We start from the raw sequence: 14,005 nt of genomic DNA, 5'->3' as shown, positions 1-14,005 counted from the left end.
AACAGAGCAGAGCCACTGGGAGAGAAAAGAAAGCCTTGGAAGGAGCAGAGTGAAAGATTATCCTGTATTAATCTCCCAGGGCTGCAGACACTACTCTGCTGGTGTGGAGCCACTAGGGGGATTTATCAAAACCTGTCCAGAGGAAAAGTTGCTGAGTTGCCCATAGCAACCAGTCAGATCACTTCTTTTATTTTGCAGAGGACTTGTTAAAAATTAAAGTTGCTATGGACAACTCAGCAACTTTTCCTCTGGACAGGTTTTGATAAATTTCCCCCACTGTGTATATAATACAATCTAATCATCTCTACAGAATAAGTAATGTAATTGTACACAGTTACCCAACAGCAGAATACTAAGTACAGCTCTGGAATATAATACAGGATATAACTCAGGATCAGTACAGGATAAGTAATGTAATGTATGCACACAGTGACCCCATCAGCAGAATAGTGTGGGGAGGGGGGTATCAAAACCTGTGCAGATGAAAAGTGGTGCAGTTGGTCATAGCAACCAATCAGATCACTTATTTTATTTTTCCGAGGCCTTTTTAAAAATAAAAGAAACATTCTGATTGGTTACTATGGGCAACTGCACCACTTTTCCTCTGCACAGGCTGTTACGCCGAGCGCTCCGGGTCCCCGTTCCTCCCCGGAGCGCTCGCCTCATCCTCGTTGCTGCAGCGCCCCGGTCAGATCCACTGACCGGGTGCGCTGCGGTCCCGCCTCCAGCCGGGATGCGATTCGCGATGCGGGTGGCGCCCGCTCGCGATGCGCACCCCGGTCCCCGTACCTGACTCGCTCTCCGTCGGTCCTGTCCCGGCGCGCGCGGCCCCGCTCCCTAGGGCGCGCGCGCGCCGGGTCTCTGCAATTTAAAGGGCCAGTGCACCAATGTTGGTGCCTGGCCCAATCTTCCCAATTACCTATTAGTGTGATCACCTGTGTACTTCCCTATATTACCTCACTTCCCCTGCACTCCCTTGCCGGATCTTGTTGCCTTAGTGCCTAGTGAAAGCGTTCCCTTGTCTGTTCCTAGCCCGTGTTCCTGACCTCCTGCCGTTGCCCCTGACTACGATCCTTGCTGCCTGCCTCGACCTTCTGCTACGTCCGACCTTGCTTCTGCCTACTCCCTTGTACCTCGCCTATCTTCAGCATCTTCAGCAGTCAGAGAGGTGAGCCGTTGCTAGTGGATACGACCTGGTCACTACCGCCGCAGCAAGACCATCCCGCTTTGCGGCGGGCTCTGGTGAAAACCTGTAGTGGCTTAGAACCGGTCCACTAGCGCGGTCCTCGCCAATCCCTCTCTGGCACAGAGGATCCACCTCCTGCCAGCCGGCATCGTGACAGTAGATCCGGCCATGGATCCCGCTGAAGTTCCTCTGCCAGTTGTCGCTGACCTCCCTACGCTGGTCGCCCAGCAAGCTCGTCAGATCGCCCAGCAGTCGCAACAGATAGCGCAACGAGATCAACAGCTGGCATACTTGACCTCCGAGGCACTGCGTATTCAGTCACAGATACAGCAGCTGCAGCCGCAGATACAGCAACAGCTACAGCTGCAACTACCATCTCCGCCGCCGGCTCCTGCAACTCCTCCGCAGCAACCGGCCGTTCCTAACCCCTGCTTGTCCCTGCCGGACAAATTTGGCGTAAAGATCGCCCAACGAGATCAACAGCTGGCATACTTGATCTCCGAGACACAGCGTCTTCAGTCACAGTTACAGCAGCTGCTGCCGCAGATACAGCAACTTCAGTCCCAGCAGCTGCTGCCGCAGATACAGCAACTTCAGTCACAGCTACAGCTGCAACAACCATCTCCTCCGCCGGCTCCTGCAACTCCTCCGCAGCAACCGGCCGTTCCTAACCCCTGCTTGTCCCTGCCGGACAAGTTTGATGGGGACCGCAATGATTCTGCCACAGCCACAGTCCAGTCCTTCTTCGCTGAGGTCCGTGGTGTCTTCGAGGAGCCTGCCCGAGCTTCTTCTGCCGAGATTGCCCTGCTGAACCTGGAACAGGGTGTTTCTTCCATTGGCGAGTACGCCATTCAGTTCCGTGCTCTTGCTTACGAGTTGTCCTGGAATAGTGAGGTTCTCTGCGCGACCTTTAAAAAAGGCCTATCCAGCAACATTAAAGATGTTCTGGCCGCACGAGAGACTCCTGCTGACCTACATGAACTCATTCATCTTGCCACTCGCATTGACATGCGTTCTTCCGGATGGCGTCTGGAGCTCCGCCTGGATATGGACTTTGTTCGCACGAAGCGTTTTTTCTCCCCGGCTCCTCTCTCCTCTGGTCCTCTGCAATCCGTTCCTGTGCTTCCCGCCGCGGAGGCTATGCAAGTTGACCGGTCTCGCTTGACACCTCAAGAGAGGACACGACGCCGCATGGAGAATCTTTGCCTGTACTATGCCGGTACCGAACACTTCCTGAAGGATTGTCCTATCCGTCCTCCCCGCCTGGAAAGACGTACGCTGACTCCGCACAAAGGTGACACAGTTCTTGATGTCAACTCTGCTTCTCCACGCCTTACTGTGCCTGTGCGGATATCTGCCTCTACCTTCTCCTTCTCTACTATGGTCTCCTTGGATTCCGGATCTGCAGGAAAATTTTTTTTGGCCTCTCTTATCAACAGGTTCTACGTCCCTGTGACCAGTCTCGCCAGACCCCTCTACATCTATTGTATTAACAATAAAAGATTGGACTGTCTCATGCGTTTCCGCACAGAACCCCTCCTAATGTGCATCGGACCTCATCACGAAAAAATTGACTTTTTTTTCCTCAGGTTCTTTGGCCCCAAGAAGAGGGGGAGACCCAAGGGGGGGGGTACTGTTACGCCGAGCGCTCCGGGTCCCCGTTCCTCCCCGGAGCGCTCGCCTCATCCTCGTTGCTGCAGCGCCCCGGTCAGATCCACTGACCGGGTGCGCTGCGGTCCCGCCTCCAGCCGGGATGCGATTCGCGATGCGGGTGGCGCCCGCTCGCGATGCGCACCCCGGTCCCCGTACCTGACTCGCTCTCCGTCGGTCCTGTCCCGGCGCGCGCGGCCCCGCTCCCTAGGGCGCGCGCGCGCCGGGTCTCTGCAATTTAAAGGGCCAGTGCACCAATGTTGGTGCCTGGCCCAATCTTCCCAATTACCTATTAGTGTGATCACCTGTGTACTTCCCTATATTACCTCACTTCCCCTGCACTCCCTTGCCGGATCTTGTTGCCTTAGTGCCTAGTGAAAGCGTTCCCTTGTCTGTTCCTAGCCCGTGTTCCTGACCTCCTGCCGTTGCCCCTGACTACGATCCTTGCTGCCTGCCTCGACCTTCTGCTACGTCCGACCTTGCTTCTGCCTACTCCCTTGTACCTCGCCTATCTTCAGCATCTTCAGCAGTCAGAGAGGTGAGCCGTTGCTAGTGGATACGACCTGGTCACTACCGCCGCAGCAAGACCATCCCGCTTTGCGGCGGGCTCTGGTGAAAACCTGTAGTGGCTTAGAACCGGTCCACTAGCGCGGTCCTCGCCAATCCCTCTCTGGCACAGAGGATCCACCTCCTGCCAGCCGGCATCGTGACACAGGCTTTGATAAATCTCCCCCAGTGAGTGCAGTTCTGGAGTATACCAGATGTTACTCCTGAGTTTCATCCTATATTAAATATAGGATGTAACTCAGGATCAGGAGCAACATCTGTTATAGAGCTGCACTATTCTGCTGGTGGGGTCACTGTATACATACATTACATTACTCCTGTACTGATCACTAGTTACATCCTGTATTATGAATATCGAAGAGAAAAATACATGACATTCACAGTTAATGCACTAAATATTTCATACAACACAACAGGTAGAAATGTAAGTAAAGCCAACGAGCCGTTTTACGCTAGTTCTGCTTCCTCTTGAGTGCGCTTCCTCATGCACTCACTATACAGCTGGTGGAGTCACTGTGTACATACATTATATTACTTATCTTCTACTGATCCTGAGTTATATCCAGTTTTATACTCCAGAGCTGCACTCACTATTCTGTTGGAGGAGTCACTGTGCACAAACATTACATTACTTGTCCTATACTGATCTTGAGTTGGGGTGCATGCACACCATTTGTGCATGCAGCTACCAGATCCAGTGGGAGAATTTCAATACTTTAGCCATATCCTTGGAGGACCTGTGCTGCACCCTATTCATTTTATGGACTGAAAAATGAAGCAGACCACAGTTTTTAGTCAGGGATAAACATGTTTAGATGTTCAGAGAAGAGTGCATCTGGTCTGCACCATGTAGTTCTCTCCACTTTGTGGTGCGTCTAGTGTCTCTTCTATTACAATATGTACTTGATGTACTTGTTGATTTTTGGGAGACTTATGAAACGTCACTATTCATAGAAGTAAATGACCCAGACCATACAAGCCCTTTTTGTTGATTCCATTTGTAGTAATCACCAACAACTCTTTAACATCTCTTTCAAATGTATTCAGTAACCAATGTAATGCAGTCTTAACTTTGTTATTTGTGTGCCTTGTGTTATCTTATTATCAAATATATACAGTGCGTTTGGAAAGTTTGAGATCCTTTAACTTTTTTTTTTGTATTTTGTTATGTTGTGGACTGCTAAAATAAAAAAAATAAAAAGATTTCTCCAATCATTCTCCATTCAGTACCCCATAATGATTAATTGAAAACAGAATGCTATAAATCTTTAACCCCTTAAGGACCACGGACGTAAATGTGCGTCCTGGCTTGGCGGTACTTCGCACATCAGGACATACATTTATGTCCTGTGTATGACCGTGAGCATTGGAGCGGTGCTCGTGTCATACACGGCAGGTTCCAGCTGCGATCGCGCGGATGTCCGCCATTAACCCCTCAGATGCCGTGATCAGTACAGATCACGGCATCTGCGGAAATTTGCACATTAAAATAGATGATCGGATTGCCCGCAGCTATAGATATTGCTATAGATAGTCCCCTATGGGGACATAAAAAGTGTAAAAAAAAACTTTGAAAAATGTAAAAATAAAAAGTAAAAAAAAAGTGAAAAATCCCATCCCCCAATGAAAATGAAAATAGTCAGTTTTTCCCATTTTACCCCCAAAAAGCGTAAAAACATTTTTTTATAAACATATTTGGTATTACCGCGTGCATAAATGTCCGATCTTTCAAAATATAATGTTAATGATCCCGTAGGGTGAACGGCATAAACGTAAAAAATTAAAAAAGTCCAAAAATGCTGCTTTTTTGTCACATTTTATTCCAAACCAAAAAAATTATAAAAAACTTATCTAAAAGTTTTATATATGCAAATGTGGTATCAATAAAAAGTACAGGTGACGGCACAAAAAATTAGCCCTCATACCACCCTATATATGAAAAAATGAAAAAGTTATAGGTGGTCAAAATAGGGCATTTTAGATTACTGATTTTGTAAAAAAAAATGGTTAGATTTTTTTTAAAGTGGTACAAAAATATAAAAGTATCTAGCCATGGGTATCATTTTAATCATATTAACCCACAGAATAAAGAACACATGTCATTTCTACCATAAAGTAGACAGTGTGAAAACGAATCCCTCCAAAATTTGTAAAATTGTGGTTTTCATTTAAATTTCCTCCCTAAAAAAATATTTTTTTGGGTTCAATGTACATTTGATGGTAAAATGAGAGATTTCATAACAAAGTACAATTGGTCACGCAAAAAACAAGCCCTTATATGGGTCTGTAGCTGGAAATATAAAAGAGTTATGGATTTTAGAAGGCGAGGAGGAAAAAAACTAAAACGCTAAAATAAATTTGGCCTGGTCCTTAAAGGGGTACTTCCCTGGAAAACATTTTTTTTTTAATTAACTGGTGCCAGAAAGTTAAACCAATTTGTTAATTACTTCTATTTAAAAATCTTAATCCTTCTAGTAGTTATCAGCTTCTATTTGCTCGACAGGAAGTTATTTTCTTTTTAAATTTCCTTTCTGTCTGACCACAGTGCTCTCTGCTGACATATCTGTTCATTTTAGGAACTGAGTAGGAGCAAATCCCCATAGCAAACCTCTCCTGCTCCAGTCAGTTCCTAAACTGGACAAAGGTGTCATCAGAGAGCACTGTGGTCAGCAAGAAAGGAAATTCAAAAAGAAAATAACTTCCTGTAGAGCAAATAGAAGCTGACTAGAAGGATTAAGATTTTTAAATAGAAGTCATTTACAAATCTGTTTAACTTTCTGGCACCAGTTGATTCAAAAAAAATGTTTTCCAGGGGAGTACCCCTTTAAGGTAAAAATGGGCTTGCTCCTTAAATGATCAATTATCAAAATTATTAAAGAGGATAAATTAAAATATTGAATTGACCTTAGTATTCAGAAATTCCGATCCTTTACTCAGCACTTAGTTGAATTATCTTTGACAGTAATCACAGCCTCCAGTCTTCTTGGGGATGAGGCCACAAGGTTTGCACACCTGGATTTAGGGATTCTATGTCATTCTTCTCTGTAGATCCTCTCAAGCACTGTCAGTTTAGATGGATACCATCTGTGGAAGCCATTTTCGTGTCTCTCGTGAGATTTTCAATCTGGTTCAAGTCAGGGCTCTGGCTAGGCCATTCAAGGACATTCACAGAGTTGTCCCTAAGCTACTCCTGAGTTATCTTGGCTGTGTGCTTAGCATCATTGTCTTGTTGGAAGGCAATCCTTTGGCCCAGTCAGAGGTCCAGAGCACTCTGGATAAAGTTTTCATTAGGAATATCTCTGTACTTTACTCCCTTAAGCTCTTCATTAACCCTGCTTAGTCTCCTTGTCCCCATCTTTTAAAAATGCCCCTTTAAACATGATGTTGCCACCACCATGCCTCACTGTAGGGATGGTATTGGACAGGTAATGAACAGTGCCTGGTATAATCCAGACATGCTTAGAATTGAGTGTTTGAATTTACAAAGTACAAAAAAAGAAAGAAAAAAAAAGAGAAACACCATAGATGGCACACACTATATCAGTCAGTACCATTCATAATCTTCTCATGTTCTGTCACCTTCAGATGACCTCCCCGGGAGATGCCCCTGTGGTAGGATTCATGGCCCCCACCCTTTTGGGTTGTAAAATATGCTATTTTGGGGCAATTTTAAATGGTTTTAGAGAGCTGTTTGTTTAATTGTTATGTATCATGTATTTCAATAAAGATTTTGTATGGTAACGATATGATGTGCGCCATCTATAGTGTTTCTCTTTTTTTTTTTTTTGGTACTGTGCTTAGAATTGAGCCCAATTGCTAAGAAGCTTATTTCTGGCTTATTTTGGGTTGCTGTCATGCTGGAAGACCCAGCCATGACCTACTTACTGAGTGAAGGAGGTTGTTGGCCAAGATCTCACCATACATGGCCCCATCCATCCTCCCCTCAATATGGTGCAGTCCTCCTGTCCCCTTTGCAGAAAAGCAGCCCCAAAGAATGAGGTTTTCACGTCCATGCTTCACATTTGGGATGGTGTTCTTGGGGTTGTACTCACCCTTCTTCTTCCTTCAAATACGGCAAGTGGAGTTTAGACCAAAAAGCTCTATTTTTGTCTCATCAGACCACATGACCTTCTCCCATACCTCCTGTGGATCATCCCGAGGGTCATTGACAAACTTCAAACAGGCCTGGACATGCACTGGCTTGAGCAGGGGGACCTTGTGTGCGCTGCAGGATTTTAATTTATGACGGCTTAGTGTGTTACTAATGATTTTTTTGGAGACTTTGGTACCAGCTCTCTTCAGGTCATTTACCAGGTCCTGCCATGTAGCTCTGGGCTAATCCCTCACCTTCCTCATGATCATTGATGCCCCATGAGGTGAGATCTTGCACGGAGCCCCAGACCAAGGGAGATTGACCGTCACCTTGAACTTCCTCCATTTTCTAATAATTGCGCCATAAGTCGGTACCTTCTCACCAAGCTGCTTGCTTATTGTCCTGTAGCCCATCCCAGCCTTGTGCAGGTCTACAATTTTATCCCTGATGTTCTTACACAGCTCTCGAAGGTCTTGGCCTTTATGGAGAAGTTAAAGTCTTTTTGATTGAGTGTGTGGACAGGTGTTTTTTATACAGGTAACAAGTTCAAACAGGTGCAGTTAATACAGCTAATGAGTGGAGAAAAGGAGGGCTTCTTAAAGAAAAAAATAATAGGTCTGTGAGAGACAGAATTCTTACTGGTTAGTAGGTGATTAAATACTTACAGTGGGGATCAAAAGTTTGGGCACCCCAGGTATAAATTTGTATTAATGTGCATAAAGAAGCCGATGAAAGATGAAAAATCTCCAAAAGACATCAAATTACAGATTAGACATTCTTATAATATGTCAACAAAAGTTTGATTTTATTTCCATCATTTACACTTTCAAAATAACAGAAAACAAAAAAATGGAGTCTACAAAAGTTTGGGCACCCTGCAGAATTTATAGCATGCACTGCCCCCTTTGCAAAGCTGAGACCTGCCAGTGTCATGCATTGTTCTCAATTATCATCTGGAAAGCCCAGGTGATGTCAATCTCAAAGGTTTTAAATGCCCAGACTCATCTGACCTTGCCCCAACAATCAGCACCATGGGTTCTTCTAAGCAGTTGCCTAGAAATCTGAAACTGAAAATAGTTGACACTCACAAAGCTGGAGAAGGCTATAAGAAAGCAAAAGTTTTCTGATGTCAATATCCTCTGTTGGGAATGTAATTAAGAATTGGCAGTCATCAGGAACAGTGAAAGTAAAAGCAAGATCTGGAAGACCAAGAAAAATATCAGACAGAACAGCTCGCAGGATTGTGAGAAAAACAATTCAAAACCCACGTTTGACTGCACAATCCCTCCAGAAAGATCTGGCAGACACTGGAGTTGTGGTACACTTTTCAACTATAAAGAGATACTTGTACAAATATGGTCTTCATGGAAGAGTCATCAGACGAAAACCTCTTCTATGTCCTCACCACAAAAATCAGCGTTTGAACTTTGCAAATGAACATATAGACAAGCCTGATGCATTTTGGAAACAAGTTCTATGAACCGATGAGGTTAAAATTGAACATTTTGGCTGGAATGAGCAAAGGTATGTTTAGAGAAGAAGGGGAACAAAATTTAATGAAATTAACCTCTGTCCAACTGTTAAGCATGGGGGTGGATCAATCATACTTTGGGGTTGTATTGCAGCCAGTGGCACAGGGGACATCTCATGAGTAGAAGGAAAAATGGATTCAATAAAATGTCAGCAACTTTTGGATTCTAACTTGATGCCATCTGTGAAAAAGCTGAAGTTAAAGAGAAGATGGCTTCTACAAATGGATAATGATCCTAAACACACCTCGAAATCCACGGGGGATTACATCAAGAGGCGTAAACTGAAGGTTTTGCCATGGCCTTCACAATCTCCTTACCTTAACATAATTGAAAATCTATGGATAGACCTTAAAAGAGCAGTGCGTGACAGACAGCCCAGAAATCTCAAAGAACTGGAAGACTTTTGTAAGGAAGAATGGGCAAAGGTACCTCAAACAAGAATTGAAAGACTCTTGGCTGGCTACAAAAAGCGTTTACAAGCTGTGATACTTGCCAAAGGGGGCAGTACAAGATATTAACTCTGCAGGGTGCCCAAACTTTTGCAGACGCCATTTTTTTGCTTTCTGTTATTTTAAAAATTTAAATGAATGAAATAAAGTCTAACTTTTGTTGACATATTATAAGAATGTCTAATCGGTAATTTGATGCCTTTTGGAGATGTTTCCATCTTTCCTTGGCTTCTTTATGCACATTAATACAAATTTTTACCTGGGGTGCCCAAACTTTTGATCCCCACTCTATGTCATGAAATAAAATTCTAAAACTTTTTTTTTTTACTATACAATGTGATTTTCCGGATTTTTGTTCTAGATTCTGTCTCTCACAGTTGAAGAGTACCTATGATAAAAATTACAGACCTCTACATGCTTTGTAAGTAGGAAAGCCTGTGGCAGTGTATCAAATACTTGTTCTCCCCACTGTACCTGTCCTCTATTTATGATATGTTTCTGGCTTTGTATTAAATAATTGCAATTATAAACCTGAACAAGGCAACATATCCTGACAATATGAAATTAAACTAATGCATAATGATATGCATATGTAATTCAGATATTGCCTAACCCTATTTACATCTATTTTCCTGTTTTTAGGCATGAATGAAGAATCTACAAATGAAAATCTATGTAAGAAAAAGCTTTTACTACTCTTAAGAGCTAGAAACACAGTGGTAAAGGGAAAAAGCATGTCAAAGGATTGGATTTTTACTATTTTTGTAAAATCGACAATTTTCTGTTGAGAAGATTAAAAATGGGCCTCCGTGACAAATCTGCTGACAACATGATGGAAAGCTGCTGCGTAGAGAAAACATTTCCACAACACAATCAGAAGCATCTGTTTATTCATAAGAAACTGAGACTTATTAGAATACTGGGTCTTTTATTCAGTATAATAGCCATAAGCACTTTGTCCACTTCAGTTGGTGCCTTTTTAAAGACTGATCTGTACAGCAATGATGTGACCAGTGCTACAAACAGCCATACTCCACTGCAACGGCATCAACGAAATCTGATGGACTTTGCAGAGCAAAACCAGAATGATACCCCAGGGTCCACTATTTCAATGAACTATAAAAGTGGTAACAATAAATCAGCTTCTAAAGGGGACTACCCGGAAGACATTTTTTCTTTAGAAGACAGAAAGAGGGGTGCTGTTGTGCTCCATATATTTGGGATGATTTATATGTTCATAGCACTAGCTGTAGTTTGTGATGAATTTTTTGTTCCCTCATTAACAGTTATCACTGAAAAACTAATGATTTCTGATGATGTGGCAGGGGCAACTTTTATGGCTGCCGGTGGATCTGCCCCAGAACTTTTTACATCACTAATAGGAGTATTTATATCCCACAGCAATGTTGGTATTGGAACCATTGTTGGATCAGCAGTATTTAATATCCTTTTTGTAATTGGCATGTGTGCTTTATTTTCTAAGGAGGTATTGAACCTCACCTGGTGGCCACTGTTTCGAGATGTGTCTTTTTATATCCTGGGATTGATTATGCTCATAAGTTTCTTCTTGGACAATTTCATCCAATGGTGGGAAAGCCTCCTTCTGCTCATGGCTTATCTAACATATGTTACTTTTATGAAGTACAATGTCCAAATAGAAAACTGGGTAAAGAGGAAACTGAACCGGAACAAGGTTGTTAAGGTATCATCTGCTAATTCTGAAGGAAAGGTTGGTTTTGTTTCAGTATTTGTTTAAATACAATGTAATGTATAATATCAGGTACAAAAAGCATGAGACAATATATGTGTTGTATTGGCAATTCAAGTAGCAAATACAAAGTATTTTTCTTGTCCCCTTTATGCTATTTAAAATGGTGTTTCAATATAAACAGTGAAGGATAAATTTCTAAACTAGATTTCACATTACTGTGCTAAAAAAAAAAAACTGTGCACGAAAGATAAAACTGTGCAGACATTTTAAGCATACCATACTTTTTAGTTAACATTGTTGTCCAAACATTGCCTACTCTGTAGCATTTTTCCTTGTAGGTTTATGCTCTGATCCTGTTGTGTAAGTTGACAGACACAGAAGGAGATTTAAGAAGTGGTGATGGGTATATAATATAGTGGAGTGCCCCAAAGCCTATTTAGCAGGGAGACTGTAGACAAGGTAATCCTTCACTGAGTGAAGTTAAATAAAGTCAGTGAATTATGTAGCAGATGACTTTAACCCCTTACGGACCAAGCATTTTTCCGTTTTTGCACTTTCGTATTTTCGTCCTTACCTTTTAAAAATCATAAACCTTTCAATTTTGCACCTGAAAATCCATATGATGGCTTATTTTTTGTGCCACTTATTCTACTTTGTAGTGACATCAGTCATTTTACCCAACAATCTACAGCGAAACTGGAAAAAAAACATTGTGCGACAAAACTGAAGAAAAAACACCATTTTGTAAATTTTGGGGGCTTCTGCTTCTACGCAGTACACCTTTTGGTAAAAATCACACTTTATCTTTATTCTGTAGGTCCATACGATTAAAATGATACCCTACTTATATAGGTTTGATTTTGTCGTACTTTTGGAAAAAATCATAACTGCATGCACAAAAATGAATACATTTAAAATTGTCCTCTTCTGACCCCTATAACTTTTTTATTTTTCCACATGCGGGGTGGTATGAGGGCTCATTTTTTTGCGCTGTGATCTGAAGTTTTAATCACTACCATTTTTGTTTTGATCGCTTTTTATTCACTTTGTTATGGTATAAAAAGTGACCAAAAGCACGCTATTTGGGACTTTGGAATTTTTTTGCGCGTACGCCATTGACCGTGCAGTTTAATTAACGATATATTTTTATAATTTGGACATTTATGCACGCGGCAATACCACATGTTTATTTTTATTATGTTTATATATTTTTTATATGGAATTTGGGAAAAGGGGGGTGGAAGAAAAGGAAAGGAAGGGGTTAATGTGTATGTTTTTAAACTTTTTTCACTTTTAGACCCCTTAGGGGACTTTAGGAGGAATCATTAGATTCCTCATACAGATCAATGTGGTACCATAAAACCACATTGATTTGTGTGCTCTGCACTCAATTGATAAAGCCTGGTCCTGCCAGGCTTTATCATTCTGAGCGCCGGTGCTGGCACAGGAGGAGAGGTAAGCCCTCCTGCTACCTCCACAGTGGATCCACTGGGCCACCAGGGATGGGATAAAGGCACCTTTAGACACCGCTGTCAGCTTTGACAGTGGCAATTTAAAGGGTTAATAGCAGCATATCGGCTATTAACGCTGGCCCCCAGCTACAGGAATCAGCTTTGGGCCGGCTGGTATGATGCGGGCTCGAGTCGGGAGCCCACGCCATACAACCTTAACAGCACAAGGACGAGTATACACTTCCATGGTCGTTAAGGTGTTAAATCTTTGAATTGATTCGTTTTTTTAGATTAAAAAAAACTATTTTGATTTTGTAAAAAATGTAATACATAGCAATATATTTGAACACTGATTTACAATCAGGATTTTAGGCATATACATCATAAAAAATAGAGGTGTATATTGTGGTTGTTGTGTGTATTTTTGTTAGCAGTAAAACTTAATGCAGAACAATTTGCATGACGTTTGTATGGAATCACAGAGTCTGTAATACAGCATTTGATGAAACATTACATAATCTTTTAAATCAAATTCATATAAAAATCTGCAGAAAAAAAATCTCTGTATAAAATTGGGACCATACTGTAGGGACTTGTAATAGAGGTTACAAACGTTTTATACACGAAATGAAGGGTAAATTCTACTCCTTTTACCACATACCGTATATACTCGAGTGTAAGCCGACCCGAATATAAGCCGAGGCCCCTAATTTCACCCCAAAATCCCAGGAAAAGTTATTGACTCGAGTATAAGCCTAGGGTGGGAAATACATCATCCCCCCTGTCATCATCCAGACCCCTGTCATTAACACCCTCATCATCATCACCCTGTCATCATCCCCCCCTTCATCATCACCGCCTGTCTTCATCCCCCCTTAATCATCACCGACTGTCATCATCCCCTTGTCATCCTCCCACACCCCCCTTCATCATCCCCTTGTCATCATCCCCTTGTCATCATCCCACACCCCCCTTCATCATCCCCTTGTCATCATCCCACACCCCACCTTCATCATCCCACACTCCCTTGTTATCATCCCACACCCCCTCTTCATCATCCCCTTGTCATCATCCCCACCCCCTTCATCATCCCATTATCATCATCCCACACACCCCCTTCATCATCTCCCTGTCATCATCCCACACCCCCCCTTAATCATCCCCTTGTCATCATCCAACACCCCCCCTTCATCATCCCCTTGTCATCATCCCACACCCCCCCTTCATCATCCCCTTATCATCATCACCACATGTCCCCACCTTCATCATCACCGCTTGTCAATGTCTGATACAGTGGTCTTCAACCTGCAGACCTCCAGATGTTTCAAAACTACATCTCCCAGCAAGCCCGGCCATCGGCTGTCCG

At 42.9% G+C, this 14,005-nt stretch overlaps 1 protein-coding gene across 8 annotated transcripts in view; it reads left to right on the top strand.

Moving 5' to 3' along the window:
• The window catches only part of SLC24A2 (solute carrier family 24 member 2), a 548,887-nt gene that overhangs the window by 55,275 nt on the left and 479,607 nt on the right, over positions 1–14,005 (top strand). For 7 of the 8 annotated variants that reach the window (XM_056519994.1, XM_056519975.1, XM_056520012.1 and 4 more), the window contains one exon: positions 10,120–11,206. In XM_056519994.1, the coding sequence (XP_056375969.1) occupies positions 10,277–11,206 (930 nt within the window). In that variant the 5' untranslated portion in view covers positions 10,120–10,276. The remainder of the gene's footprint in view (positions 1–10,119; positions 11,207–14,005) is intronic. The other variant, XM_056520005.1, reaches the window with a different exon arrangement.

The sequence above is a fragment of the Hyla sarda genome, chromosome 1 (genome assembly GCF_029499605.1).
Source record: "Hyla sarda isolate aHylSar1 chromosome 1, aHylSar1.hap1, whole genome shotgun sequence".
Classification (NCBI taxonomy): Eukaryota; Metazoa; Chordata; class Amphibia; order Anura; family Hylidae; genus Hyla; species Hyla sarda.
This window is presented reverse-complemented; position numbering and strand designations above follow the sequence as displayed.